This window comes from Ipomoea triloba, chromosome 8, assembly GCF_003576645.1.
Source record: "Ipomoea triloba cultivar NCNSP0323 chromosome 8, ASM357664v1".
NCBI lineage: Eukaryota > Viridiplantae > Streptophyta > Magnoliopsida > Solanales > Convolvulaceae > Ipomoea > Ipomoea triloba.
This window is the reverse complement of record NC_044923.1, coordinates 14,604,029-14,630,376: the sequence shown is the minus strand read 5'-3', so window position 1 is coordinate 14,630,376 and position 26,348 is coordinate 14,604,029. Positions and strand designations below refer to the sequence as shown.

Sequence of the window (26,348 nt, the reverse complement as noted above, 5' to 3'; positions counted from 1 at the left end):
TCTTACTTTACACTCTTCCTTGAGTAGGATTATCTCAACTTCTAACTCACTTACTTTGAGAGCTAGCTCTGAATTTTCTTTCGAGACATTCTTAAGCATGTCTCATTCAGCCGTTAGCTTGCTGTTTTCCTCCGCCAATTTGGCTTGAGTGTCATTAACTATTTTGAGGTTCCTTCCAAGATTTTCAATGGTCTCGAAAGGATCCTCATCGCTATCAAATGAAGAGCAACGAGAGGTAGATGTAGAACAACGCGAGGTGGATGTAGAAGTTACCTCGTCATCGATTGCCATCAGGCAATAGTCTTCTTCTTCTTGAGTATAGAGGCAGATGAGTCCCCTCTCATCTTCCGAACTGCTGCTCTCTTCGCTAGAGCTGGATGTTCCAGATTCCTCTACCACCATCTCGACCTCTTCAGCTACTAGCGCCTTCTTGCGCTGATTGTACTTTGGTGTTCCTTTGAAGCCACTTCTCGCTGGCTTCTCGTTGGATTCCTCTAGCTTGCTAGAATCCTTGCCTTCTTGGCCCTGGTACTTGCTCATAAAGGGATATAGACACTCTGCTTTGAAGTGTCCCGGTCTCCTGCAGTTGTAGCAGAGACTTTGGTGTTCCTCATCCACCCTTCTTGATGAGGATTTCTCGAACTTCCTTCTTGAGGAAGAATGTGAACTTGTGTTGTTCTCTGGTTCTTTCTTTCTCATGAACCTTTTGAACTTCTTCATAAAAAGAGCAAATTGTTCGTCAGACATAAGGTTTTTAGGGTTAAAGTATGACCTGGAAGATGTGGATGGTTGATTGGCAACGAGTGCAACGTTTCGTTATTCCGCGTTTATCTTCATCTCTGGGGAACATCTCGAACACGAAGGCTTTGAGATCTCTGAATAGCTTGTCAGTTGTGGTCTCCTTCAAATCTCTATGATCTCTCATGGAGATCACCTTCACTTCCCACTCCTTGGTGAGTCCTCGTAGCACCTTCAGGTTGAGGTCCTTCTGGGGGGTTTCCTTCTTCAGGTCGCTTATCTCACTGATAAGCTTCATGAATCTGGATTCCAAACTTGCTATGCTTTCCCCCGACTTCATCTTGAAGTCCTCAAATCTCTTCATTGCTATGGTGAGTTTGTTCTCCTTTTTCCTGTTCATCACCTTCACCAATTAGCAATAACGTATCCCATACCTCTTTAGCGTTTTTGCAGTTTTTGATGCGTGGGAAGATGGTCTCATCAACAGCTCTGAAGAGGATGTCCCTAGCAATGTTGTCAAGGTTGTTTCTCTTCCTATCATCGCTAGTCCATTCTTCCCTTGGCTTAGGGATGTACTTGGGTGTGGTTGCGGTATGTTCCGCAGCAGTATTCACCATTAAGATCTTGAATGGCCCTATCGTTATAACCTCAGCCATCTCATCATGGAGGGCTGATAGGTACGCAAGCATGCGTGTATTCTAGTCGTCGAACCTGCTAAGATCAAACAAAAGATGACTAGATAACATGTTGTCCATGTTTAAAATTATCTCGTGCTTTAAAAAGATTTTAAGCTTTTCAAAGAAAGATCTCTAGGCAATATAAACAAAGGTTTATATCGATCAAAGAACTTGCTCTGATACCAATTGTCGGTCCCGAGGGGATGGGGTACAAGTCTAGAGGTGGAGTGAATAAACTTGTATAAGATTTTGCAAATCTTTATCGACCTCTCGTGAATAGTGGACTTAGGATGTTTAGGTCCAACTTCTCACAAGTTGAAGATAGAGTTTTGTACGCAGCGGAAATGTTATCCCATTTTATATTAGCACGAGAGGTGGATTAATAATGCTATGTGATGCAAGAGGTAAGATAGTTAGCGAGAGATAAAAGCAGTATGTAAATGCGAGAGAGATTTTTAAGTGGTTCGGCCAACACTACCTACTTCCACTCTTCTTCTAGAAACTCCCTAGAAGGATTGCACTAACTTCCCTTTAGTACAATGACGAGCACTTGAACTTTGATCACCAAGCCAACCTCAAGCCTCAGGTTTTTCACACGCTTCCTGTTACTCCGTCTCTCCTAGGTTTTTCACAAGACAGCCTCCAGCTACTCCGCCTCTTCTTACTTTCTCCAAAGTAAGGTGGTTGTTTGATCACAGTTGAGCTTTAGTCTCCAATCTGATCAGTGGCTTGCCGTTTGATATATCTTTGCAAGAAAGCCTTGATCACCGTCTGGATATGTATGACGTTAAGCTTTTGAACTCTCTCAAACACTAGATGTGTTTTTCTCCCAATTGTGAATATCTGGAAGATATTCTCAGTTTTAGCACTTTACTTCTCGATCGCACTTTTGTATAACACCTATGTAAGCTAGATAAATTTGTCACTCCAAAATTCGTGACACTTGTCTTCAATCTTCAAGTGCTTCTTATAGAGAGTTGAGAAATAATTCCTTTAGAGGGAAAATTATTCTGTTTGAAATCTTGATCGGATTACCCAAATCAAGACCACCCGATCGGATTACCCACTCGGTCGGTCTACCCAACCGATTGGTTGGTTTCGCCACCAAGATTGGAAAGTCTTGCTTGCATGACAAGCAAAAGATAGATTTATAGACTTCCCAACCGATTGGTCGGTCTACCCAAACGATCCTTCGCACCAATTTATTGAATGTCTAGCTTATGGGTGTATTCAATCGTAATGTTTTTAGACTTTTAAAGTGATAGATTTTAATAAACTTTTATTGATTTTCATAAAGTTGTCCAAAACTTTTTAAAACTTTGTAAAAGTCTATAAGGGGGTGTTTGGAAGTGGAGGAAAATGTATTTTTCCGTTGTTTGGTTGGATGAAAATTTTTTTCCATTGGAACTTTTGAGTCTACGTAAAAAATATTCATAAACTTTTATCAACTTTTTTTATTTTAAAAAGTCTACAAAGTCATTGAATTTCTAAGGTAAATACATCCTTACAAACTTTCAATGATTTCGATTCTTATCACTTATAATTTTCTTACCAAACATGTTATAATATACTCCCTCTGTCCCATTTTACCTATCATATTTACTATTCATTGGTCAGACTAACTCTTTCTTCTTTGCTTATTTTCTTTAGTAATTTTTTATTATTTTTAAATTTATTTTTTTTGTGTTTAATAGTACTTTTAATGTAGTTTCTAAATATATAAATTTTATATATTAATGCTAAACTTAATATTAAGAAAAATTAGATAAAAAATTACTTCAGTCAAACCTCGTTAAACGAACCAGACAATCATTTTGGGACGGAGGTAGTATATCATAAAATTCTTCTGGCTATATATGTAGTTCTTCATCCACATCAACATTATTATTTTTATCCATAGTATAGTGAGACTTATATGTTAATTACTTATATAGTATTAATAAGAATCAACCAAAAAAAACAAATATTTCAAATAAGAAATTCATAACAATATTGAATACTAAAATTTGTAGTAATAGAATTGTTCAAATAAAATATTTAAAAATATAATTACTAGTTGTATAAAATAAAAATAATAATAATATACTATTAATATATATATATATATATATATATATATATATATATATATATATATATATATATATATATTGCAAGGAATCAAGCAAAGAGCTATTATTTGCAATAGCAATTTGGGACTGCGAACAACAACAAGGTGCTACTGTTTGCAGTCCCAAATTGTTGTTTAGAAGTTAGGGAGAAAAGTTGGTTTTAGAAGTTAGGGATAAAAAGTTTGTAGAAAAAAAAAATCAAAATATACAAAGTAAAAAAAAATAGGGAAAATGGTCAAATTAGCCCTTGAACTTTTCACAAAAAGTCAATTAAGCCCATAAACTTTTTAAAAGTGCAATTAAACACATCAACCCACCATTTTAGGGCATCTAACCCCATTAGCCGGTTACCTCTAAGGTAATTGCCGGTAAATGCCACTGTGGCATGCCTAATAAGCTTTCTTTTAGTTTTTTTTCTCGCCACACAAGTAAAATAAATAAATTAAATTAAAGAAAATAAAATCAGACGGTGGTGAAGTGAATGTAGCGCTTTCTAATACATTTTCCGGCGATACTCAAGTGAATGTAGCGCTTTCTAATACATTTTCCGGCGATACTCAGGCAATGGTCATCCTTAGAGCAGTGGCAGTTAAACATGAAATCCAAATCTTGCAGTTGAACATGAAATCCAAATCTCCTGGTATGCGTTTTCAAGATTAATTAATTTGTAGTTAAACATGAAATCCAAATTTCCAAGATTAATTAATTTGTAGTTAAACATGAAATCCAAATTTCAGGACGACAACTTCGTCAAGGAGACTTGCTTTGGCTTTGTTGGACGTTTTTTTTTCTATCTTTTTTTGTTAAATGAAAATCATCGTTTACATCATTCCTCCAGAACTTTGTAAATACAGATTTACAAGCAAAGTCAACTACTGTACAGATAACCGAAACGGACAAACAATCACACAGATCAGACTTAAAGTAACACCAAACACCATAGTAGAAGGACACTAACAAGATCTAAAATCTTACAGATCCAGGGGAGAAACATTAATTACGCAACACTCATTCTAGATTAGCTCCTCCAGATTCCACCATCGCCTGCCCTACAGTACCGCTTACCTCTGCTGTAGCCATCGCTGCCATAACCACCATCCCTGCGGCCATAGCCACCGCCACCATAACCACCATCCCTGCGGCTATAGCCCCCATCGCCGCCACCCTCACAACGTCCACCACGGAAACAGCCACCGCGGCCGCCGCTTCCGCGAGACTGAGCCTCGTTAACTGTTATGTTACGCCCATCAAGGGACTGGCCGTTCATCCCCTCGATAGCATCACTCATTGGTTGCTCGTCCTTGAAGGTAACGAAACCAAAACCTCTGGATCTCCCGGTCTTTGATTCGAGGACCTTGCCGAAGGAAGATAACGCATCATGGAGAGAGCTTTCGATGGTGGCCCAGGCCAAACAACTAAAAGAAAGCTTATGTGGCATGCCACAGTGACACTTACCGGCAATTACCTTAGAGGTGACCGGCTAATGGGGTCAGATGCACTAAAATGGTGAGTTGATGTGTCTAATTGCACCTTTAAAAAATTTATGTGCTTAATTGACTTTTTGTGAAAAGTTTAGGGGCTAATTTGACCCTTTTCCCAAAAAAATATTATTTGAAATTTTTAGAAGAAGATTGTAAATTTTAGAAGAGACAAAAAATTGGTAGAGTTTAGGTATGAAGAAAATATAGGCTAATGAAAAAAATATAGGCTAATGAAGAAAATATAATTTATTGAATTTAGGTATAAGGTTTATAAAGTTTAAATAGGGAGAAAAATAGAGTTTAAATAGAGAGAGAAAACCTTCAAAGTTGATACAAAGAAAATTTTGAAATCTTAAGGTTGAAGGTTGGATTTTAACTATTTATATGCCAAAGACTTTGTGGTCTAATGGCACCCAGTGTCCTGGTTTACACCCTCACATGGATGATGGGAATGGGTTCGAGCCTCAGTGGAAGCACCCTCACATGGATGATGGGAATGGGTTCGAGCCTCAGTGGAAGCAACTATTGACTCTTTGTGATTGTAAAAGAGACAGTAGTACTCAAACAAAAAAAAAATTATATTTAAGAAGGGAAAGTCAAAAGTTTTAAAATTAAAAATTCATAACTTTTTTAATACCACATGATTTTTTAAAAACTCTTTAAAAGTCTTAATCGAATAACCTAATTTTTAAAAACTCTTTAAAAATCTTGATTGAATACTGCCTCACTTTTAAACCCCCCATAAAAATTTGAATTGAATATCTCCATTTAAAGTTCATAAAAATCTTTAAAAGTTTATGAAAGTTATGATTGAATACAGGTCGTTATATCGTGGACCATGGTCCAAAAACGGCATCGTTTCTTTAAGTAAAGAAATGGCTACCGTCACATCTTAATGGAAGCCCCGTAAATGAAACTACAGTTTATCTCAAATGATACTGCCTCACATTTGTTTTTATATTATCAAATGAAACTGTAGTTATATCGAAATGAAACTGTAGTTGTGTTGAAAGGAAATTGCAGTATATATAAAATGAAAATGATTAACAGTTTCACATATTTGAGTGTATATTGTCCAATGAAACTATAGTTATATCGAAATGATTAAGTAGTTGTGTTGTAATGTTGAACGAAAGTGTAGTTATATCGAAATAAAACTGTAGTTGTGTTGAAAGGAAACTGAAATGTTTATAAAATGAAACTAAATAAAAGTTTCACATATTTGAGTGTATATTGTCTAATGAAACTGTAGTTATATCGAAATGATACTGTAGTCGTGTTGTAATGAAACTATAGTGTATATAAAATGAAACTGAATAATAGTTTCACATATTTGAGTGTATAATGTTGAATGAAACTGTAGTTATATCGAAATGAAACTGTAATTGTATTGAAAGGAAACTACAGTGTATATAAAATGAAACTAAATATGTTATAGACACTGATTTATTTTTCCCAGAACGGATGCCGTTTCTTTTAATTAAAAGAAACGACACCACTTTGATACATGGACTACCATGCATTTTGGACCGCGGTGCACAGTAAAATTTGCAATTGAATACACCCCCCTTAAACATTCTCATTATAGCTGTAAAAATGGACTGGCCCGTCACAGGTTGAGATGAAAACGAACTGGTTCAAGTTTGCCCGTTTTGAAACTGATTTGGGGAGTTACGCCCAATTTGGGTAGGAGTAGACTGGTGGGCTAAACGGGCTTCCAATTCACTTTTTATTAATAACATAATTAATGGTGTTATTTTAAAATATCAATTATATATAATTATATATATATATATTATATAAAAGAAGTTTGAGAATACAATACTATATTATTAAAATAATTTAAAATAACAAATTAATGCAGTTTAAATAGTTAATACTTAACGGCTTTACCTTTTTATATAATCAATAACTAAAATTACAATGTTCAACACAACTATGCAAGCCAATTTGTCTACAGAAGGTGGGGCACGCAAACCATTGACCCCGAACACACAAATTACATCAAATGGCATATAATATCACTACCTATGAAAATCATGCATACAAATATATACTTAATCTAGGAATTGATGGCAGTATAAACTCAGGCACACAATATTTCCCCCATTGGCATAGAATTAAATACATATTCACACACCATGAAACTGAACCACGAAACCAACAATATTTTAACACAATTAAACCATATACTAACAGCACACTGAATTTGGAATTAAAAAAAAAAAAAAGCAGACTCAAAAAAAAAAGGACATATACTTGGCCAAACATAATTTAATAAATAAATTCCCAACAATGAATTAACAACACACCCCAAAAAGATTAAAAACCAAAGATAACACTCAATGGTTGTTATTACAACCTCGATTATATAATCAATAGCTAACATCACGATGTTCGGACACATCTAAGCAAGCCAATTTGCCTACAGAAAGTGGGGCACGTAAACCATTGACCCCCGGGCACACAAATTATATCAAATGGCCAACACCATCTTCCCAACACCTACACCACCAAAAAGCCCAATCTTCCCACCTCTTTGATATGGAGCAAGTAAACGGGTATAAGAAACTCCTTCCCAATAGTTCTATGATATAGAATAAGCCACTCATCCATTCATTTAAGATTTAAAATTAGAAGAAATCATAGTCTGCAAATAGTTAGGGGTTATAAAATGTTTTGAAACAATTCCTTCCAGGAAAACCAAAAAAAATGATAAACAATATTATAAAAAAATGCTCAATTCACCCACACAGACCTAGCATTGTAATACACACTTAGTCTATGAAAAGATGTCAATATATACTTAGGCACACAATATACTCAACATTGGCAGAAAAATTATATGAATCTCGGCACATAACAATCTGCATGTAACATAACTGACCGAGTTTAAAATAAATAAATAAACCCACACACTGATAACATGCGAAAAAAAAAAGACCAGGAACGGCATCGCAACCACCATCAACCCTACGGCAAGTCGGGAAAGCAACCTTGCAGACCGAACACACCCACCGGATTGCATGCACCAGAAAACCCAATAGATGAACCTCTAACAAAAATAAATAAATAACATAAAAAACGAACAAAAAAACGAAAACCCTACCTTGACTTGCCGACCCATCTCCGGACCAGACCGCTGAGGTCGCCGACCGCCAACACCGCCGCCATCCACCATCACTGCACCACAAGTCTTCCAAACCGTGACAACCGCCAACCGAATTCTGCTGACTCCCCTCCGCCAAGAACACACCACTAGAGCTATCGCCAACTAACACCAAGAAACGAAAAGCCTCCATTCGAACACAAAACAGAGAAGAAACGTATTGGAATGATGAATTCAGGCGTGAATAGGAAATCAAAAAGATGCTATAATTAAGATACCAAAATTAAAACCACTAACACAAAGACAAAAATACCCCACATCCTAAAAATACCCAACCGTTCCGCGCCCAACTTACCAAATAATCACAAAATAAAGAATAAATCTACACCATTAAAAATCTCAATCTAAGGCACCAAATTAGTCTTCATAATCCTCTATAATCTATAGGTCCTCATATGAATACACTTTATATATATATATATATATATATATATAGGGTCATGTTCAGGTGTGGCCGTGCCTTCCAGTGCGGCCGTGCGGTTCACACCACTCAATGTTACGAAATACACCACTCAATGTTAAGAAATACACCACACAAATATGCACTGTGGTGTATTTCTTAACATTGTGGTGTGTTTCATTATGTTTCATTGTGGTGTGTTTCTTAACATTGAGTGGTGTATTTCGTAACATTGAGTGGTGTGTGACCGCACGGCCGCACGGGAGAACACGGTCGCATTTGAACCAAAATATATATATATATATATATATATATATATATATATATATATATATAGGGTAAAGCGGCGCGGCTGGCCCGTCAAAAGTCCGGTTCCTTCCCGAACGAAGTTCAGAATCAACAAGGGTTTGTAGAATGATTGTTAGGAGGATGAGTTCTGTGTATTTTGTGTTAATATTCTTTGTATCCTAACATTTGAATGACAGACACATCACAACCTGTGTTACTAACATGAATACACAGAACGGTTGACTATAATACATAGAATGATTGCCTAGAATACACAGAACTCATCTCCTTACGGGGTGCACAATGTATTGTGCACCCTAGTCCACGGTATAACGATCCCAAGTACACTCCACAGGCTTAAACAAGTTGAGCCAGTTGAAGCTCAATCATTATTGCATGGACCATGGTCCACACAGCTGTGTGGACCAAAAATAAAAAGTACATTATTTTTGTACTGTAGGTACATTATTTTAGGGTACATTATTTTTGCACTGAAGGTACATTATTTGATATATACTATCAAATAATGTACCTACAGTACAAAAATAATATACCTTCAGTACAAAAATAATGTACTTTTTATTTTTTGTCCACACAGCATGGTCCATGCAATAATTTGCCGTTGAAGCTCTAACCCAGGGCTAAACAAGCCCAACCCAATAATTTGAACTTGTTTTGATGGCTCTACTTAAAAACTTATTTATCTTATACTTGAGTGTAAATGGCAAAATCTTTATCTCACCCAACTGTGACTGTCAAAATTCAATCCTATGTTCTTGGGCCAACTGAACTACTATACTTAATTTATATAGTGTAGAGATACACAAAGTAATAATAACAACCTACTCATCAAGCAATGACAATATGGGGGACCAAATCAGTAGTGATGCCAATAATTACCAAATTAGAAATGAAATAAAAAATTTATATGAAACAAGACTAAGACTCAAGTTTCTTTTTTCTTTTTCTTCTTTCGTTTTCATATTAAGTAAGACGACATGAGATTCCAACTAATTTTCATGTGAGGTGGCATTGGAGCTACAAACCGAAGGAGATCTGGTTTTGATACAGTATCACTCTTCACATTATAATTCCTTAACCTATTACTATTACTATTAAGCTCAAGAAACTTGGCAATGTTTGGAAGTACAAGCTCCCGGCAATGCAGATGTAGCAAGGGAACCTTTGACAACACGCTTCCTTTCTGAACATCCAACCCTTCTGGCCTTCGCATTCTGTATGGTTCCCCGGTTGTGGGCTCGATATCAACCCGGGGCATCTGCTTCCACTTCTTATGAACGAACCAACCGTACTTGTAATCACCCACAATTGGAGTACCAAGCGCTTCTGCACAGTGCACACGGAGCTGCAAAACAACAGAATTACTATGAAGAGGAAGAGTACATGGTTATACTCTGCAAAAATAAGGAGGATCCCAGAGTGGGGGTAATCCCAGCTAAGATGGCAAGAGATCCACACTTGTAACCACAAGGTCACGAGTTTGAATCCTTACCCCCTTGGTTTGAGCCGGTCAGCTATGGATAATCTAGGCTAATTTACTCGTGGTCCTTTGCCGGCTAGGGTCACAATGCGGGGTTTACTTACACTCAAAAGGGTTGTGGGGTTTCCCTCGTCACCCCAAAGCAGGAGGATCCAAGAGCAGTATCACATGTTTCAAACAATGGAACTAGAAAATGATGGGAAAGAGTTCCATTGATATATTTTCTCACACTAGTTGGACATGAAACATGGTTTTCTAATTCAGCCCAACTAATATGGTTCAAGACCGCAATTCCCTTGCATTCCTACATTTGAAGCTTGTTTTGCAATTCATTCTAAAAGCCATTATAAACAACTTATTACTTTGCCTGGCACTTATGAATAACCAAAACACAGTTGTCGAGAGAACAGACTAGCTGCTTCAGCACAAATGGAAGGGTCATCTTAGTTATTACATACCTCGTATATATGCGCATTATACTAACATGGTTTTCTTTTCAGAGAAAAATAAAGGGAAGTGCATTGTGATTTTACAAAGAGGAAAGCAGATTCATATTACCTGATGCTTTCTGCTTGTATGCGGGCGCAATTCTATCCACGAACATCCATTGATCATAGGACCCAGCACACGATATTCTGTAAGAGCATCCTGGGAAGCTTCTAACATTGAGTTCTGAGCCAAGATAACCCTTTCGGTTTTCCCATTATCAAGAACCACCTGCTAGACAATGACCACAAGCATCAAGGTTTTCATTTTTCTTTAGCCAATATCCAATAGTAGGCCAATAGAGAACGATAAACAGAACCTTTGAAAGAGGTGCACAAATTAAGCCTTCCTTTTCTTTGGGGGAACCTATTACTAATGCCCAATATCTCCGATATGTTGCCTTACAAGAATCATCCCATGCCTGAAATTCAAAACGTCAAAGTTTTCATGGCATAGCACAGTAACCCACAAATAAACCACTTCCATTTGAAGAATGAGAGAAAATAAAAGATAAAATAGGGAAAATTAACACGAGTACACGACATTAGATAAATGAGAAGATAGATCCTACTCACTTCATGAGCTGCTCAAGTTGCATAAGTATAGTACCTGTGATTGAAATTTCTTCTTCTTTAAGTCACTGAGAACCAAATGAAGAAGGGAGATGCTTTCCTCTGTTCTTCCCATTAAAAGAAGGCCACTACTCTCCCTATCAAGATGATGCACCTGCATAAAAGCAGTGATATATCATCACAAGACCTCAATAAACAAGAGTTAAAATAAATTAGCAAGTATGGCCACAAAACTCATCAATCATGATACAATGAAAAAAAAAAAACATTCTTAATGCCATAACTAAAATTTTGATTACAAGGTTTTCCTGAGTGAATTATTTCAAGCTCCAGAAATGTCAAACTTCCAATGAATTTTTAGATAAGCTCTCTCATAAGCATGCATAACAAACTTAGACACCCGGACCTCAAAATGAAGCGTTCCTATAAGAGGTTGAGATCTAGTTAGACTAGAATCAATAGCTGATTTAGGCTACCACAGAGATTCTCATAGTGAACAAATCAACTAATGTCATTTTGGAAACAAGACATTTTTCTGATATCATTTTTTGGGTTTCCAAATAGACCCCAAGTAAAGAAGAGGAATAATAAAAGGTTTAGGCCCCTTGGAAGAGATTCCAGCAATACCAAAATTATGGAGCATCCCTTACCAGCCTAGGACCCTCATCATAATTGTAAGATAGTGCTGCAGCTGCCAAAGCATCCATGCTATTATGAACTGGAAGGTTTCCCTGATAACACAAATAAGTTATGCGAAATGACAAAAGAATCACTTGAATGACTTAGAAAAGCCTTCAAAAAAATTTAAAATGCTAACCTTTACTGGAAGTTTAGGGGGCTTATTTAGCACAATTAAGGCAGAGTCCTGGAATTTTGACAACCAATCATTTATAATGGAAAAAGTGCATGTGAATTGTTTTGCATGATTAAGAAATACAACATAGAAATTGCAGTGCACTATTTCTGGCTAATGGGAAGTGCTAGAAACCAAAATTTAACTATCAATAGATCAATCTGATGGACCAAGCATTAAGTTGTGTAAAATACCTTGTAAATTACAAGCCTTTGTAAGTAGGCTATCTCGTCAGCATTGGGGCACATTGTTCCACTTGGTATAATATCAAAACGATTGGAAATTTTGGATTCTGCAACAGATACAGGTACATAAACTCTTGCACCCATCTCCATGACCTCATGATGCTTAATCTGTAAAATAACTGCCAAGATGTAAAATAAGTGAACTGATCAAAACAAATGAAGTGTATCTAGAGATTTTTGTGTTTGTGTGTCCAAGATGACACTTATAACTGCTAGCTTGGACACCATCCTCATACAAGCATCACTACCTTTCTCATGGAAATTTTAGGCCTTTCGACACTAGATGAATCATGGCATTGCATCTGCACCTGTGAGACCATAGAGTCAGGAGGAAGAAAAAACTATGGGTCTCTAATTGTAAATATTGATGACATGGCAACGATAGCAAGATCCAGTACATAGTTTAGGTTGTCAGCACGATAAGAAGCAGGAAAATTCATGGAATTACTTCTATTCTAGTTTACTTTCCTAGGTCAATAAAATTGAAAGCATCACCCCTAAGGTCGCGGATTATGACCAGAGTAGTGAATACCAAGGTAGGAGTATATCTATTTCCAAACCACTTGTCTATGTTGCAATGAAAATTTTTCGTTCCTTTAAGATCTAATCCTTACATCTCTGTTCTTGCATCCTAAATCCTAGACAGCCAAAAACCAAGTTTTTGAATTAGAATATTTGCCTTAAAACAAGGAAAAGAATACATTTAGGATACTCACCAGACCCTTATTGAAATGAGATTGAATAACAGGACCAGGTATTTCGTCAAAGTAATACTTTAGCCAGCTAATAGCAGTAATGCGATGAGACGATCGGCCCGGAACAGTAGTGGATTTCTTTCCAGGCAAACAGTGGCCCGGAAATGGGGGTAAAGACATGAGCTGGGGCGGCTTTGACCCTTCCCTGGGGCAGCCCAAATGGGCAACATTGTTTGAAACTCGGATCACAGAATCATCATTAAGAGAAATGCCACATCTTTGCGAGGAGTACTGCCTGACCACGAAGAATAATCGACGGCTTAGACCTCTGTTCCACATTCCCAATACATGCTAGATGAATTTCCTGGAGATTGAATAGCTGCACATGAGTTTCTCACCTTTTATTCTTTTGTTTTTTGGAAGAAAAAATAATAACAAAGTGAACGCTCATGACAGGGCGGGAAATATGCGGGGCATATTTCCCCGCCCCATCCCCACATTTGGGGATATATTTGCCCCAACCCGCACCTGTGGGGAATTAAGCAAGGGCAACAAAATTTCTTGGTATATGAGTAATTTGCTCTTTAATTCTATACACTTCACCCGACATAACCTTCCCGCACAACGGCACAATAGACACTTCACTCTATCCAAATTTTTGGCATCAACTAACACACCATATTCCAACCCTACCTCATTTAATCTCCGTTTAAGTGTGGATGATTTAGAAGATCCAACACTTTGAGTAGCCAAATTACTTGATTTAGCCATTATAAATTATGAATTTGAAATTTCACTCCCAATCTACCACACTCAATGCAAAAATATAATTCAATGCACATTTACAATTGGCAATCCACATTGCCCAAAACAATTTAAAAAAAATTGCATACACACTGCCTCTTGTCAAATTACAGCAAAAAATTATTTTTATGATTCAAAGCATACCACGCATACCACTAACAATCATTGAATCACAAATTGCATTTATTTAGCAAAGAAAACAAATTCAATTTTTGGGTATTTAGCACTTGGCAGTGGCAGTGTGAAGTGACTATAGGGATGTCAATCGGGCTAGCCCTGTCGGTTTCGGGCTAGCCCTATCGGGTTGTAGGGTTTATCGTATTCGGGTTGTCGGTTAATATATTATTTTATTCTCGGATTCGGGCTAGCCCTAACCCTAAACCTCGGGTTGTCGGTTTTATCGGGCGGGCTAAACCATCTGGACTAAAGCCGAAAATGAATACTTACATTCGATAAAAGTAATAAAACAGGTCAAGTGATCAACCGGATCCGAATCCGATAAAACGGGTCAACTGAAATACCGGATGAACATTGGCAGTACACTGTACATTATAATTTATACATAACACATACTTAACAGATTACAGATGCACAGGAAACTAGTGTTTGGTGGATTCACTGGATTGTTTTAGAATCCATATACAAATATACAATGCATAATAAATTAATAACCTTACTAGTTATTACTTACTGGAGTACTAAATAGTAAATACTAATAGGAATCCCATCATCAAAAGTCAAAAACTCAAAACTAGTTGTCTAGTTCACTAGTTGCATTACTTGCATAGTTAACAGATTACAGATGCACATGAAAGACACTAGCTTAAAGTCCTAAACAAAGTAACAAACTATCTAGAGAGTGTTAAATTAATTTACTCTTATCATACAAATATTACAAATTAAATAAATTAAAAACTAAAGAATATTAATCTCCTAAATCCAATTATTCAAGTTACAGTCTTACATATTACAGAATACAGTCAATACACATTCACAATTTAAAGCATTCAAATTTTCAAGCAAGACTCCGGTATCCACAGGCGGTTTAGCCGGAAAAAAACAACTATGTCGGTAGCCACGGGCGGTTTAGCCGGTCAATTTATTAAGAAAAAAAACTCAAAAAAGTAGAAGTGTGAACTTACCCACTGCCTACTGGAGACTGGAGTCGGACGCTTGGGGACTGCTGGCTGCTGCGGTGCTGCACTGTTGCATGTGGGAAGAATGGAAGTGCTCACTGTTGCCTGCAGGAAGAATGGAAGTGCTCTAGTCCTGACTCCGGTAGCAATGGAGATTGGAGACACTAAGAAGTCAGAATTTTAAATTAAGGAATTAACCATACATTATGAAGTTTGAACTTTGAACTTTGGAGTGCACTACTTAATAGTAGTGATTACAGACTTACAGTGCACTAATAACATGTAATAGTAATATATCAACAGTGATCAAATATTCACATCGAAGAAATAGAAATCTTTTTCCAGAGACTATTTCCTGCAAATAGCAATCACTAGACTAGATACTGGCATGCAATTCGGATAAAATTATGGCAAAATTAAATTTAGAACTGCTATGCTCAATATCACTCTGCAACTAACAAGGTTCATATAATTGGTTTCTTGAATTCAATTTGAAAGTACTATATGCACATAAATAAATACATAATCAGCATCAAGGCATAGGCAGAATCTGTCATTGCTCAAATTCAGCATCAAGGCAGACCAGAGTGCACTAGACCTGTAGTAATTCACTCCAGTAGCTATGGTGCCGGAGTGAGTCGCGTGAGGGCGTGAGGCGTGCAGCCGTGCAGGCAGCGATTGGGGCGTGCAGGCAGCCAGCAGGCGGTGGGCAGTGGGAGACTGGGCGGTGCCTCCGGTGAGCGGTGGGCGGCGGGCCTGCGGTGACTGCGGTCTCAAGTCTGCGGGAAGATAAATTAAAGAAGTTTGGGGCTTGGAGCGGTAGAGTGAAAGTGAAATTTAGCATGAGACCAGAACCCTAGTTTTTTTTTTTTTTTTTTTTTTTTTTTTTAAACCTTATAGGGCTGGCCCGATTAACCCGAACAACTTATCAAGCGATCTTTTCGATTTTAACTCTGTAATTTTTCGGGCTTAACGGGTCAGTCTATTGAGTTCAGGCTCGATTGACATCCTGTAGTGCGGCGGGAGGTTTGCGACTTTGTGTTTGAGGAGTATTTAGTCCTTTTGTTTTTTTTTTCTTTTTTTGTCCGTGCTGAATTGCGGCGAGAGGTTTGCGACTTTGTGTTTGAGGAGTATTTAGTCCTTTTGTTTTTTTTTTCTTTTTTTGTCCGTGCTGAATTGCGGCGAGAGGTTTGCGACTTTGTGTTTGAGGAGTATTTAGTCCTTTTGTTTTTTTTTTCTTTTTTTGTCCGTGCTGAATTGCGGCGAGAGGTTTGCGACTTTGTGTTTGAGGAGTATTTAGTCCTTTTGTTTTTTTTTTCTTTTTTTGTCCGTGCTGAATTGCGGCGAGAGGTTTGCGACTTTGTGTTTGAGGAGTATTTAGTCCTTTTGTTTTTTTTTTCTTTTTTTGTCCGTGCTGAATTGCGGCGAGAGGTTTGCGACTTTGTGTTTGAGGAGTATTTAGTCCTTTTGTTTTTTTTTTCTTTTTTTGTCCGTGCTGAATTGCGGCGAGAGGTTTGCGACTTTGTGTTTGAGGAGTATTTAGTCCTTTTGTTTTTTTTTTCTTTTTTTGTCCGTGCTGAATTGCGGCGAGAGGTTTGCGACTTTGTGTTTGAGGAGTATTTAGTCCTTTTGTTTTTTTTTTCTTTTTTTGTCCGTGCTGAATTGCGGCGAGAGGTTTGCGACTTTGTGTTTGAGGAGTATTTAGTCCTTTTGTTTTTTTTTTCTTTTTTTGTCCGTGCTGAATTGCGGCGAGAGGTTTGCGACTTTGTGTTTGAGGAGTATTTAGTCCTTTTGTTTTTTTTTTCTTTTTTTGTCCGTGCTGAATTGCGGCGAGAGGTTTGCGACTTTGTGTTTGAGGAGTATTTAGTCCTTTTGTTTTTTTTTTCTTTTTTTGTCCGTGCTGAATTGCGGCGAGAGGTTTGCGACTTTGTGTTTGAGGAGTATTTAGTCCTTTTGTTTTTTTTTTCTTTTTTTGTCCGTGCTGAATTGCGGCGAGAGGTTTGCGACTTTGTGTTTGAGGAGTATTTAGTCCTTTTGTTTTTTTTTTCTTTTTTTGTCCGTGCTGAATTGCGGCGAGAGGTTTGCGACTTTGTGTTTGAGGAGTATTTAGTCCTTTTGTTTTTTTTTTCTTTTTTTGTCCGTGCTGAATTGCGGCGAGAGGTTTGCGACTTTGTGTTTGAGGAGTATTTAGTCCTTTTGTTTTTTTTTTCTTTTTTTGTCCGTGCTGAATTGCGGCGAGAGGTTTGCGACTTTGTGTTTGAGGAGTATTTAGTCCTTTTGTTTTTTTTTTCTTTTTTTGTCCGTGCTGAATTGCGGCGAGAGGTTTGCGACTTTGTGTTTGAGGAGTATTTAGTCCTTTTGTTTTTTTTTTCTTTTTTTGTCCGTGCTGAATTGCGGCGAGAGGTTTGCGACTTTGTGTTTGAGGAGTATTTAGTCCTTTTGTTTTTTTCTTTTCTTTTCTTGTCCGTGCTGAATTGCAATTCATATGAGGGAGATATGAATTACGGAATGCAATTCATTGAATTGAGAGAATTGCAATTTCATCTAACTAAACACTATAGTTTTAACCTATGTTGAATTTTATTGTAATTGAATTACAATTCATACCAACCAAACACTCATTAGAAATTTTATATTTTGGAAGAATTTGGAAATCTCTTTAATGCGCTCAAAATAACATCATTTCGTGTGAAATAAATTAACTACAATTTTAATTGACTCGGTTAAGTTGGGCACCTAATCGGCAAGCAAGCAGAGTAAAAGCTGTCTGGCCATAGATATATTAACCATAATAAAGCCAATATTTATGGAAAAAATGGGAAAAATTTTCCCGCCCAAGTGTAAGATTATTACTGCAAATGAGATTAGCAAAGTATGAATGTATTTATTGTATTCACATTTACTACAACAAACAAAGCATGCTTGCAAATTCCAATAACCACATGTTTTGAATTGCAAATAACTTTTATAATCTCCAATACTAACATTAATTGATTGGAAATAAATTTAAATTCAAAATCAATATTTACATGAACATCTACACCTAATTCAACGCTATAAATAAGTCATCTTTCACAACCAATACTATAATTCTGTTTTGGAATGGCTGGAATAGGGAGGATGGTCGTGGCTACAATACGGAGAAGATTAACCATTCCTTTCCACACCATCTTAGATCTTTTATGAAGTTTTATACTATGCAATATGGGGAAGATGAATATTTTTGGGAGCTAGAGAACTCAGGTAAGTTTTTTTTGTTTCCGCAACCTTTACTTTATTTTCTACTTTTGAAGATTGGATGCAGGATACAGACTAGAATACTCACGACCAATACTTTGACCATCAACCCCACCAGATACAATAATATTCTGTTTGGTGTAATAATATCAAGAGTATAACATACCAATAGAGGCTTTGACCATCAAAATAGTGCACTAGATAAAGCCAAAGAGACACAATCTACAGTAGTCCTGAAGCAGATTTGAATTCAAAAGTTTGTATTTGTGAAAATAGTAAAATGAAGTTCCAATCTTATCAAAATATCTCAAAATGAAGAGACACTGGTGTGAGGAATCATACACTTGGATAAATTAAGCGTGCTGACAAAATATAGTTAAATCTATTTTTTATTTTTTGTTTTTGTAAAAATTATTGCAAGCATAATTGTGAAAAGAAATAGTACTAATCTGTCTCCAAATTAAGATTAGAATCATTAAAACCTGTAGTCATCCTATGTATTAACGACAAAGACCATTTTGAAGAAACTAGTAAAGGTTTTGTGATGCATAGTGATCTGCAATATCTTAACAACAACTATAATGGATTTAACTAGGTTATCACTAGGAAGATTAAATCAATAGGTACCGAAAAAGAAGTGTTAAGCAACAAGTAAAACAGAGTATTATGTTAAGTTTGTATGTGTAAGTGAAGGATGTCACAATAACGAGGCTTTGATCAATTCATGAATATCAATGCTAATTGCTATATGGCAACTATTCACAGAGTATTTTTAGTATATAACAGTACACTATTAAGGGGAAATCCTGATTCATAGACACCTTATAGTGTCCATGTTCATGGAAACAACTATTTCCTCTTCAGGAGATAAATCCATCTTCAATGACTAAAACATTATACATGTAAAAAAAAAAGGATATTATAAGCCATCATAAATAAATACATTCCCAAAGCATAAACAAAGATGGTTAACTATTCACTTTTGCTATGCACATTTGTATAGATCTATAATGGCAGAAAAAGATTAGAAATTATTAATTTGTAAAAAAAAAATCTAAATGTGTAGAAAACGAATTCGAAAGTATTAAAATATAACGTAAACACGAAATAAAAATTGTACTAAAATAAAGTATAAGGAAGATCTAAACAAAATTAGAATAATTCTAGAAACTTATCTTAAAACTTCTTTGTCGGCGACGTCATCTTGCTGAAAATATATGGTATGAGTTTGTTACTTTTGGTGATTCGTCTGATTCTGGGACTGATTTTCACGTTTATGAGCTTTTTAACATCGGATAGGTAGATTGGAACTTGTATTTTATTGATAATAGAATTGCTACAACAAGCAATGATAAATACACAAGTACAAGGTAGAGTTACAATATAACTTGGACTCAGATTCTGTTCATCGATGGAGATTGGCCAGCCATCAAGAGCTAAGTCCTCTAGTATTACGTACTTGTGCGCATCCAAGGTAGTCAGCTACAAAAGCATCTCCTTAACGAAGGGATTGCAATTGCCCTAGAATATTCAAAGCTTGTGCGCGAGAGGAGGAAGTCAACGACCGCTCAATAGAATCCCATATTTCCTTGGAAGTTCGATGTCCTACTGCTAGGTGCATGGTTTCCTCGAATAATGACAAAATTAACATGGACATTACGGCTTGGTCTTGTTGAAACCACAAATCATGTGCCATAATAACGAGGAAGACGTAGCAGCGGTGGACGGAAGAAATATAGCCGGATAGACCACAAAACCATCAACACTATCTTTGTTGATATTCTGGTAGTTTAATAATTTTAAAGATAGTGTTAATTATTTAAAATTAGTACACATTACGGCTTTAGTAATTTTTTATTATTTTTAAATTTAATTTTTTGTGTTTAATAGTACTTTTAATGTAATTTTTAAATATATAAATTTTATATATTAATGCTAAACTTAATATTATGAAAATTTGGATTAAAAATAACTTTAGTCAAGCCTCGTTAAACGAATCAGACAACCAAAATGGAACGGAGGTAGTACAATTTTTTGATGCATCTATAGACTTCTTAGGAAAACCTATAGTAATATGTTAATTATTTAAAATGAGAAAAAAAAATACTACAATAGAAGGAAATAATACAAGCCTCAATTTTAAAATCCCTTGTACCCTAGATAAATTCCAAGAATGGATGAGTCAAAAAAGAGCATGAGGAGTAGTAACTTTAAAATCAAGAATTGAAGACATGTTAAGACATAAAAAAGCTTGTGTAGTAGGACACAAGCATGATCCAGCTACTATTGAGTATTATACAAATGTCATCGAGGAAAGGAAAAAGCTACTATTGAGTATTATACAAATGTCATCAGGAAAGGGAAAAACAAGTCACAGCCAAGGCAAGCTCGAGCTTCGCTCCATCTCAACTAAGCTGTTAGTTGAACTGCACATATTATATATTCACACGCCCCCTCAACGTGTGCGGTGGATTCCAAGCGCAACACGTGGAAGTCTCTTTATGGGTGACGCGGAGATTCGAACCCATGATCTTTTGCATGGCTATGATACCAAATTGAACCATGTGCTCCATCTCAACTAAAAGCCTAAGTTGATAGTTGAACTGCACATATTATATTTATGTTCACAGTATTAACTGGCTTGATGTAATATTGGGTGTATTATCAATTATTAACAATTAGCTGGCTCAATGTAGCCTAAAAACTACAGTAAGCCAACGGTTCTTTGGCCCAATGGGCGTATTAACATATTATTATCATGGCCTAGTGATTGCGTATTATGGCACAAAAATATTATCAAGGTTATCTGAGCCGAGTGGCGTATTATCCGGTCCAATGGACGTATTATCAAAATATTATCAAGGAAGATTTGTCCTGACGAAAAATTCAGGAGTATTATCATTGTATTATCTCAGTATTAGCAAGTATTAATGGAAAATCCAAGAGAAGAAATAAAATTCAACCAAAGATCAGTGAGAAAGTATTATTATCAAATGGTGACAAAAGAAGATCAAGAAATATGCCTTATCAACAATGGAGCAAGAAGACAAAAAAGTAAGATAGCAAAAATAAAGAGACTTTATTTGATCTTATCTTATTGTACTTGATGTAATAACTTAGATCTTGTATTATTGTACTAAGTGTGTACTAATTTGAAGACTTTTGTGTAACTTGTTAGCTAAGTTTGAAGACTTTTTATGTAATAGTTATCTTTTAGGAATTGTAAAAACTTTGTAAGTTTCCTACGAGGTTTTCTATATAAGGAACCTCTTTGTGAAATAAAATTATAAGAAAAGTTATCAGCTAAGTTCAATTTCATCTGAGTTCTTGTGTTTCCTTGCCTTCTAAACTTCTTTCTTCAATAACTAATTGTCAAGAGTATAAACATACTACCCAAAGAAGATAAAAACTCTAGAAAAAATTATTAAACAATTGTTGGCAAACACTTGATATATTGTGTAGAAATATTAGGAAGATCCGTGGAGAACTCCCAGCTTCTAGCCTATATCCCGTAGTGTTGAGTGAACAGTCAAGGGAGCAAAAGGGCAGGAAGGGTTGAGTAATTTCGGTGACCTGAGACGTCTATACAAGGTATGAGCTAAGCTAACTTTGTTTGATGATTTTAAAGAGTAATATCTGAAGGGGTATGTTGTTTACAAATTGATGGGAGGTTATAGATATTTAAACTCAATGATGTTTCCTTTAAAGATGATTTGTGTTTTCCTTATAATGTTTGTTCATATTATTTGCCTTATTAAATTATTGAGCGTATTAAATAAAATTAGTAACTTATCCACCTTTTTTAAGGTTTAAAAGATCTTGGAACATATTAATATGGAGTATATCGGAGAAGCTTCAACTAGTAACAATTCTAAAAGTTTTACTAAAGAATGGAATAAAATTATTAGTAATAAAAATAAATTAGAGCAAGAAAAAAGAGATTGGTATCAGGTAGGTAATTACCATAGAACTAAATATATACTGTGTGAAAATGAGACAGGAAAAAACTATCATTATGATAAATGCAAACAAACAATAAATAATTTAAACAAACTAGATAAAAAGATAGTAGAAGTTGAAAAACTAGCAGCATAAAAAAGAAGAATAGTATTAACACGTATTACAGAAAGATTTAAAAATTTAGAATACCCAGATTAAAATCATGAGTATTAAGGATAAATTTAGAGCTAGAAAAATTATGAAAACACTTGATAGATCAATAAAATTACACAAAGAAGCTTTAGTAGAACTTAAAAGGTCTCATGAAATTATTAAAGAACTACACAGTGATTCTCATGATAAAACATCATAAAGAAATAACCCAACAAATAAATGAATTTACCTAAGAAATAAAACATTATGAGATAGAAATTACAAAGTTAGAAACCTTAAGGTATAGAATATTAACACTTTATTTACTTAATTTATAAAAAGAGATCCCTTATTCTCCTACAATTCTAACTAGCCTTCCCCCACACAATCCTCCAATCCAAACCGCTATTCACTTTCTGCACCAAAAGGAGGGTCAAATCTTGAAGATGATCCCAATGTGGGTATGCATGATGAGGAGGCGATGAATGTTTTGGAGGCAAGAATTAGAGACGTTTATGTGGAATTAAGGTTCCAAATTGAACAACAACTGGCATTGCTTCACCTCGGGAAAGCGATGAAGATTAGGCTTGAATCTGCTCAGGAGCTTCTTCCTAGGTTTAATACAATCATAATATATGTGTAATATATTATACATATATTATGATTGTATTAAACCTAATATATTATACATACATTTATTGAACGTAATATATTATATTGTTTATAATAGTAATTGCATTCTTTTTTAATATCAAGACATATTATGTTTTGAAATTAATTAATAAATATTAAAGAATATGTTGTTTAAAAAAATATATATATACTTTTTTTATCCAGTGTTAATATATTATAGTTAAAAGCAATACATTTCATTGTGTATTTACTTTTGCATGACAATCAATAAAAGTCTAGGGCAAACACTATCTCATGTTTGATTGCTATTGAGGAAACCAGTTTTTTTTTCATGGTCAACTATATATATTGTTGCATCTAGAGTTAGAAATTCCAAAAGTCTCAAAATTTTGATTTGTGGTGACTCTGAAAATTGTAATTCAACTACTAATGTAGTATACTAAGTCTTTTTTTTTTTTGAAGATAAAAGTAGCTATTCCATTAATTCATAACATAAAACGTTTACATTAACGATCAATGAAATGGTAAACCATTCCTTACAGTCAGACATAGAAACAACTTTTCTAACTATGCTATAGAAAACTTGAATCGCAGACTGTTTCATAACTACGAAGCTATGTTCCTTTAGGGAGCTTAAAGCTTCATCAATGATCTGGGTCTTCGTCATTATTCTTTTTTGCTCGCCCAGGATAAGATCAACACTTGCCGAAACCAAACTAAACGATTTATGCTAATGAAAATGAAAAGCTCGTGAAAGTAACGAGAGGAAAATGCTCGTGAAAGTAACGAGAGAAAAACACAATAATAGAGAAAATAAAAAGTGGATAAAGTCAAAGTAGGGTTGGGAGTTCAAGACTACCAACACAAACCCCAATACATACCTACTATTATTTTATTCAAAGGCAAAGAAAACGGAAGAAAAAGATCTGTGGCGGTGGTCGGAGGCAGACGGAGCTGCAACGGTGGTCGAGACGGAAGAAGAGCGAGAGCAAANTAGATCAATAAAATTACACAAAGAAGCTTTAGTAGAACTTAAAAGGTCTCATGAAATTATTAAAGAACTACACAGTGATTCTCATGATAAAACATCATAAAGAAATAACCCAACAAATAAATGAATTTACCTAAGAAATAAAACATTATGAGATAGAAATTACAAAGTTAGAAACCTTAAGGTATAGAATATTAACACTTTATTTACTTAATTTATAAAAAGAGATCCCTTATTCTCCTACAATTCTAACTAGCCTTCCCCCACACAATCCTCCAATCCAAACCGCTATTCACTTTCTGCACCAAAAGGAGGGTCAAATCTTGAAGATGATCCCAATGTGGGTATGCATGATGAGGAGGCGATGAATGTTTTGGAGGCAAGAATTAGAGACGTTTATGTGGAATTAAGGTTCCAAATTGAACAACAACTGGCATTGCTTCACCTCGGGAAAGCGATGAAGATTAGGCTTGAATCTGCTCAGGAGCTTCTTCCTAGGTTTAATACAATCATAATATATGTGTAATATATTATACATATATTATGATTGTATTAAACCTAATATATTATACATACATTTATTGAACGTAATATATTATATTGTTTATAATAGTAATTGCATTCTTTTTTAATATCAAGACATATTATGTTTTGAAATTAATTAATAAATATTAAAGAATATGTTGTTTAAAAAAATATATATATACTTTTTTTATCCAGTGTTAATATATTATAGTTAAAAGCAATACATTTCATTGTGTATTTACTTTTGCATGACAATCAATAAAAGTCTAGGGCAAACACTATCTCATGTTTGATTGCTATTGAGGAAACCAGTTTTTTTTTCATGGTCAACTATATATATTGTTGCATCTAGAGTTAGAAATTCCAAAAGTCTCAAAATTTTGATTTGTGGTGACTCTGAAAATTGTAATTCAACTACTAATGTAGTATACTAAGTCTTTTTTTTTTTTGAAGATAAAAGTAGCTATTCCATTAATTCATAACATAAAACGTTTACATTAACGATCAATGAAATGGTAAACCATTCCTTACAGTCAGACATAGAAACAACTTTTCTAACTATGCTATAGAAAACTTGAATCGCAGACTGTTTCATAACTACGAAGCTATGTTCCTTTAGGGAGCTTAAAGCTTCATCAATGATCTGGGTCTTCGTCATTATTCTTTTTTGCTCGCCCAGGATAAGATCAACACTTGCCGAAACCAAACTAAACGATTTATGCTAATGAAAATGAAAAGCTCGTGAAAGTAACGAGAGGAAAATGCTCGTGAAAGTAACGAGAGAAAAACACAATAATAGAGAAAATAAAAAGTGGATAAAGTCAAAGTAGGGTTGGGAGTTCAAGACTACCAACACAAACCCCAATACATACCTACTATTATTTTATTCAAAGGCAAAGAAAACGGAAGAAAAAGATCTGTGGCGGTGGTCGGAGGCAGACGGAGCTGCAACGGTGGTCGAGACGGAAGAAGAGCGAGAGCAAANGCTGCAACGGTGGTCGAGACGGAAGAAGAGCGAGAGCAAAGGTAGAAGGTGACCAAAACCGCCGGCTCAAAGCTCCATTAGAGCTCCGGCCGGAGGCCGGCGGTGGAAGCTGAAGTTGAGCAGCAGAGAAAGACGTTTGGTTTTAGAGAGAAAAGGGAGTATACTAAGTCTTTAAAAATTTGTATTTTTAAATACTTTGTATTAAACTTATAATATATTTTATTATTTGCAGTAATTATCTACCTTAAATATCAATTCTTATTTTAATTACAAAATAATTATATTCATAACTTTATTGTAGCAAATCAACATAATTATTAAATAATAAAACTTTATAAATGAATAAACCTCATATTTTCTTTTTATATATGAAATTTAGTAACATTAATAATATTTAATAACATAGCATAATTATAATATTTTAAAACTTTAGTCCATGCATCACACGAGTAACATACTAGCATCATGCAGGTGGTTCTTAATGTTGCATCAAGGGGTATAACTTCGTTACTTCTTCCAAGTGGCAGAACTGCACAATCAAGATTTGCAATACCTATATCTCTAACATGAGATTCGACGTGCAATATCAAGCCTAGTAGTGGCCTTGCTGAATTAATTGTTAAAATGAAGCTAATAATTTGGGATGAAGCACCAATGATGCATGCACAAATATTGCTTTGAAGCATTAGATAGAACAATGAGGGACTTACGTTTTGTCAATCCTAAGTG

The 26,348-nt window shown here is 35.3% G+C and overlaps 2 protein-coding genes across 6 annotated transcripts; both read right to left on the bottom strand.

The window, feature by feature from the left end:
• Positions 1 to 4,083: 4,083 nt before the first annotated feature.
• LOC116026996 (glycine-rich RNA-binding protein-like) lies at positions 4,084 to 8,428 on the bottom strand. The gene is made up of 3 exons (XM_031268425.1): positions 8,117 to 8,428; positions 4,592 to 4,880; positions 4,084 to 4,163 (listed from the first exon to the last, which is right to left on the bottom strand). Exons 1-3 carry the CDS (start codon positions 8,186 to 8,188, stop codon positions 4,084 to 4,086), a joined length of 441 nt encoding a protein of 146 aa, XP_031124285.1. The 5' UTR covers positions 8,189 to 8,428.
• A 1,340-nt stretch (positions 8,429 to 9,768) lies between these two features.
• LOC116027737 (RNA pseudouridine synthase 3, mitochondrial) lies at positions 9,769 to 15,984 on the bottom strand. 5 transcript variants are annotated; one of them, XM_031269474.1, is made up of 11 exons: positions 15,755 to 15,984; positions 15,163 to 15,289; positions 13,238 to 13,595; positions 12,770 to 12,829; positions 12,471 to 12,629; positions 12,241 to 12,288; positions 12,074 to 12,154; positions 11,461 to 11,577; positions 11,171 to 11,272; positions 10,924 to 11,082; positions 9,769 to 10,230 (listed from the first exon to the last, which is right to left on the bottom strand). In XM_031269474.1, exons 3-11 carry the CDS (start codon positions 13,553 to 13,555, stop codon positions 9,844 to 9,846), a joined length of 1,431 nt encoding a protein of 476 aa, XP_031125334.1. In that variant the 5' UTR covers positions 13,556 to 13,595; positions 15,163 to 15,289; positions 15,755 to 15,984; the 3' UTR covers positions 9,769 to 9,843. The 5 variants fall into 5 exon arrangements, with proteins under 5 accessions (XP_031125334.1, XP_031125333.1, XP_031125331.1 ...); XM_031269473.1 differs by having other exon boundaries at positions 13,238 to 13,580; positions 15,163 to 15,320; positions 15,755 to 15,983; XM_031269471.1 differs by having other exon boundaries at positions 13,238 to 13,580; positions 15,755 to 15,983.
• Positions 15,985 to 26,348: the final 10,364 nt, after the last annotated feature.